The sequence below is a fragment of the Morone saxatilis genome, unplaced genomic scaffold, assembly GCF_004916995.1.
Source record: "Morone saxatilis isolate NCDOM2014 unplaced genomic scaffold, NCSU_SB_2.0 Contig6, whole genome shotgun sequence".
NCBI lineage: Eukaryota > Metazoa > Chordata > Actinopteri > Moronidae > Morone > Morone saxatilis.
The window spans coordinates 13,582,117-13,587,495 of NW_023340206.1; the positions used below are offsets into that span (position 1 = coordinate 13,582,117).

The 5,379-nt window shown below is 46.5% G+C and overlaps 1 protein-coding gene across 2 annotated transcripts; it reads right to left on the minus strand.

The window, feature by feature from the left end:
* Nucleotides 1–9: 9 nt before the first annotated feature.
* Nucleotides 10–4,804, minus strand: LOC118340111 (ALK and LTK ligand 2-like). Of its 2 annotated transcripts, none has more exons than XM_035677973.1 (6): nucleotides 4,365–4,804; nucleotides 3,542–3,722; nucleotides 2,451–2,504; nucleotides 1,928–2,008; nucleotides 1,321–1,399; nucleotides 10–667 (listed from the first exon to the last, which is right to left on the minus strand). In XM_035677973.1, the coding sequence occupies exons 2-5, from the start codon at nucleotides 3,714–3,716 to the stop codon at nucleotides 1,335–1,337; spliced, it is 375 nt and encodes a 124-aa protein (XP_035533866.1). In that variant the 5' UTR covers nucleotides 3,717–3,722; nucleotides 4,365–4,804; the 3' UTR covers nucleotides 10–667; nucleotides 1,321–1,334. The 2 variants fall into 2 exon arrangements, with proteins under 2 accessions (XP_035533866.1, XP_035533864.1); XM_035677971.1 differs by having other exon boundaries at nucleotides 3,542–3,783.
* Nucleotides 4,805–5,379: the final 575 nt, after the last annotated feature.

Sequence of the window (5,379 nt, forward strand, 5' to 3'; positions counted from 1 at the left end):
TACCAATGATACTAATCAAGGTTCGGTTCCATTTACTTGTTTTTTCTACCAATACAGAACCGGCTCCGTAGTGGTTCGCACACCAAGTTTTAAACAATTCGAAGCATTTCGACCAAAAGTAAATCTGTTTATTAGTTTCCTCTGGAACCAAAGTTTTTTAAGGTTCCGAACAGGTCGTTCTTTTGTTTACAAAGGTGCCACTGGGCAGAACCAAGGAACCAGTTCAAGAACCAGAGCTTATATTATAACGTAGCAGACGTGCTCAATAGCAGCACTGTGAGTCTGTTTGATCTGAGTGGAACTGAACCTGTGTTTACCCGACTGTTTCACGGCACAAAGGCTGCTGTGAAAAAGGTCTGCTGAGTGGGATGAAGTGGAGTTGAGTCCATCCAAAAGTCCAAAGGTGCTAAGGGTCTGGTGAGATCCTGGATGGAGGGTGTGGGATTGTAGATCCGACAGCGGGAAGGTCCGACCGACCCAGACTGGAACCTGGTCCAACTTGGTCCAACTTGGTCCTCGTGCTGAGTTAAGTTCTGGTAGTGGATCGAAGTCAGTCAAGCTCATCGGCTGACAGTGGCGTCTCTGAGGTGTTTCTGCTGCTTGAAGGACCTCTTTCAGATGCCCCACCCTCCTCGTTATCACGGCAACACTTCCTGTCCAGCAGCTGCTACAGTGAGAGAAAGAAGAGACAATTAACGAAGCTCAAAACCGTTTAACAATCAAACTGTCTCTTTAAGAGGAAGCTGGGTTCGCTCTATGGGCTCTACAGGTTCTCAGTACAGGTTCTAAAGATGTTAACACAACATGTTGAAGGTTCTAGGTTCTGCAGAATGTCCAACAGTATTTACTGACAGTTCTATAATAAGTTCTGCAGGTTTAGTTCCCTCCTGGTTCCCCAGGCTTTGCAGACTCTGTGGTTCTGTTATTTTGGGGCTTTGGTTTTTAGTGAACAATCGCTGCATTGTGTCGGACTTATTTATGCTCTTCTTCTGTGGTCTCCAGAGGAGCTGCTGCTCGCCAGCGGCGGTGCCCCGAGCGCTGCATGATGTCAGATAATAATGTTAATCCTCGGTTTCACCAGCGAGCACCGGGTCAGTTTCCTGCAGTGTGACTGGCAACGTCAGAGGAACCCGAGCAACAAACACTTTAACCTTTTCTTTCTGCCTTTAAGGGATGAAGAAACTCTCAAAGGCTGAAATATGTTTTTATGGTTTCGGCCCAAAAACATTTGGATTACTCTGATCAGGATTATTTGTTGTGTGATCTCTGCAGCAGCAATAACTCACAGTAAGGTAACCCGTTACATAAACGCAGTCTCACCATCTCGCCGTCCGTTATCTCTCCGCACAGCGAGGACTGCTGGCCAGTCGAGTCAGCAGACGGGCACATCTTTTATAATCTGCAGGAGAGGAGAACACAATGTTTATCTTTTAACAGAAACATGTTCAAACGTCTAAAGAACCGACAGTCCCGCCCCCAGAGCAGCAATTTGACAAAGCAATGGCGTCCGTGCTGTGATGCTCGCTGGCCCAAAAAGACTTCCCCCTTAAGGTTCCACTGTAGACGATACGGAGGCGTATTCCCGCCAAAATGACTATCAGGAGAAACTCTTTATCAAAGGATCTGAGTACTTCCTTCAGTGCAGAAGTAAAAGTTACTTTGCTTCAACCTGCAAACACACAACCAGCTCAGAGCGGTCACACAGGTCGTCGGTTCGATTCCCCGCAGTGTTAATGTGTCATGTTGCTGCGGGAGTTTCTTTGAGATTCAAACAGGATAAGACTTGTTTGAACACACACACACTTACACACACACTTATTTCAAGATACCGAGTGACATCAGAGTGCTGCTGTTCAGAACATTACACTGATAACAGTCTGTGTGTGTGTGTGTGTGTGTGTGTGTGTGTGTGTGTGTGTGTACTCACAGGCAGGTACTGTGCATTCTCTCGTGTTGTGGTACAGTCTGTTGAAATGTTTTCTGCACTTTGGGTTGAAGTAAAGAGGACCTGAGGACACAATCAAACACACTCTGAGGATTCTGGACTCTGATTGGACGGAGCGTTAATTAAAATACGGTCGTTTAAACTTAAAGACTGACTGAACTCTTAACTTGTTGCTAAGTAACTGCCAACTGTAGCTGCCGTTAGCTAGTTAGCACAGCAGCTCTGGACCGCCATCAGAACGCTAACAGGAATGACGCCAGAGGGATTGTGACAGCGTCATATTTTTGCGTCAGTATTGGGAGTAAGGCCGGGTTGGACCGGAGGATATTTCTGTTCCGGTTCTGGTTCATAATCGATGTCTTTGTCTGAACTGTTGGATGACCTCGGGCTGCGGCTGATAGCGCAGAGCTCTGACACCATTCAGAACTCCATAAACAAATATGCATATTTTAAAATCAGTTCTTAAAGACACAGAAAGCTAGAAACAGTACTCGATGGTTCCTACCTGTCAGGTGTATGATTAACTTCTCCTTGTATCGTGGATCTAGGTGGTGAGCCTCTGAAATAAAAACAACATGTCAGCAGCTGGATAATGAGAATAACCTTCATTCTACAGTTCAAAAGCTCAAGAATGAACTGATGTTGTTGTTGTTGTTGTCTGTCTCTGTTGAAAGTAGCTGAATTAGCTGTTAGCGGTTAGCAGTGTATGTACAGACAAATATCACTGAATTATTTTATACTGAAGAAAACTTAAAAACATGATTCTCACGCAGGTTCTGCAGCTGTGAGGCCTAAAACAGCTGTTTTGTCTCTGGAGTCTGGTAGAGAGTGATATTGATGTTACGGCTGTTTGTAGTTAAACTGAAGGTCCGTCTCATCAATGTCGCTGAATGAAGGATTTATTTCCACGAAACCGGAGTTAGTGATTGTTGGAAAGACTCACAGAGTCGGTTTCAGTGAGTTTTATTTAGTTTCTGTCAAGTTTGGAGTTTGTTTACGAGGTAAAATCAGCAGTTTTGTTAATGGAGTCTGGTGTTGCATTAATATTTATATCTATATTAATATAACTATATTCTGTTGTCTGAATCCAAACCTCCACACTGTCAGAACACACTGGTCCCAGGTCCAGACCGAGGACCCGGGGGCGGTTTGGCACCGGCTCCCGGCACTAATGGACCCAACTGTAAGTGCAGCAGTGAGTTAAAGTGGACTCATCCAAACAGACTGGATCACTTCTGTCTGTTTATTAAACTGCTGCTTGTTTACAGAGGTATTGTTTGACCTCTAGAACCTGTAGAACCTCAGAACCTCCAGAACCTCAGAACCTCAGAACCTCCAGAACCTCTAGAACCTCAGAACCTCCAGAACCTCAGAACCTCAGAACCTCTGAACCTCCAGAACCTCAGAACCTCCAGAACCTCTACAACCTCAGAACCTCCAGAAAATAAAGGACAGGAACACAAACACTACTCTTACTCAATGAGCAGACTGACGTTATTGTTTGTTTGTTTGTTTGTTTGTTTACTTTCTCCCTGTCTTTGTTTGTGAGTGTGTGTGAGTACACTGGGGTAGTTCTGTGTCTGTGTTGGTACCGACCCGGTCCTGGCTGACCTCTGCTCTGTCTGACTCCGGTTCCGGTCCTCGGGATCCGTCCTACGAGCTCCGACAGGCTGCGTCCGTCCGGTCGCCTCTCCACTCGGCCGCCGGAGCTCCGGAGCAGCGCCGCCGCCAGCAGCAGCACCAGGAGGACCGGGAACCGGGACGGCATCATGCGGACCTGAAGGAGCACAGCCGGGACCGATCAATCGATCGATCGATTGATTGATCGATTGATCGATCTGCAGACGGAGAGTAATAATCACACAAACTGACTGATTGATGAGCTGATCGATGTATTGATCAGTAAAACTTCATATTAACGGTACAGATCATCAATTAATTTGTGAATGAACACTGTCACTGATTATTGATTATCAGTTTATGATTGTTGATTGAGTGGTGTTCAAACTGGGGTCTGCGGACCAGCAGGGACCAGCAGGAAGAACTGATCACATTGATCGGAAGATGGAAGGGAAGGGGTCGGCTGTCTTTATTGATTGTAAGTGATATTGATCATTGATTGACTCATTGATCCATCAGGATGTAAATGAGTCAAACATTAGACATGTTTTATTGATCACATATCGATTAACATTAATGAACTGATGATCGATTACAGTCACAGTGACGTCATTAAACAATATCAATGAGCTCATTAAAGGAAACTGTCGATCAATGAACAGAACTTTACTGTAATCAATAACTGGATCTGCTGCTACAGTGAAATCATATCGATCCATGTTCACACCACAACTTCCAATAAGTTCCAATAAGTTCCAATAAAGTTTCAATAAGTTCCAATAAGTTCCAATAAAGTTACCTCTGTCAGTGCGCTCCGGTCCCGGCTCCTCCCGGGTCTCCCTCCCGGTCCCGGCTCCTCCCGGGTCTCCCTCCCGGTTCCGGTCCCGGCTCGGGGCGGACTCCCCGAGGATCTGGACTCTGCTCTGGTTCTGGTTTTGGCCTCTGGTTTCTGTCTGTTCTGGTTTCTGTTACCCCGGGTTGTTCTCGATCCGAGCCGCGTGCCGAGCTCCGGGTCCCGGTGGCATCTTACACCGGATCACTTGTGGAGCGCGTGCAGCTGAGGAAGCACCTTCATCATCTTCATCATCTTCATCAGCTCCCGGCGGCGGTCAGAGGGCGGGACGGGCTCATGTCGATTGTCCCCGGCTCACCCTGATCGATACTGCTGATCAGCTCTGATTGGACTCTACCGATCCGCGCTGATCAGGTGTGTGTGCAGCGCGCGCTCCGTCTCCTCCTCCGTCCTCCGAGGGAATAATCATCAGACTGTCAGCACGCGGAAATACAGCGGGGGGAGGAGGAGAGAGGAGGAGGAGGGAGGAGGAGGTTCCTGTCTGTCTGACACACAGCAGGCAGCGTCTGATGTTTGTACCAGCAGGGGTCAAAGGTCAGCAGTTTGAAATAAATAAATAAATCCAGAGTACGTCCACCTCTGAATGAAACAGCGAGTCTGAGCGGTTCCCACCAGCAGCGTGTTTCTCTCCGGGCTGATTATCAATAATCATTTTCAATAATCATTTTCAATAATCATTTTCGATAATCATTATTGATGATGATTATTGATGATGATCATTGATAATCATTATCAATAATCAGTGAAACAGATATGATATTTGGAGGTTTGCAGTAAAGATGAAAGGAAGTTGAGGAATGTAATGTTCCTCTACTTTCTGTCTGTTTGTGCTCCCCCCCACAGACCGGGTTCTGGTCCCGGACTGGTACCTGCTGGTCGGGTTTTAAAACAGCAGACGTCCTCTGTCTGTCCAACAGCGTGGGAGAAGCAGTGATTGTTAAGGTGGAACTGCTTTATTCAG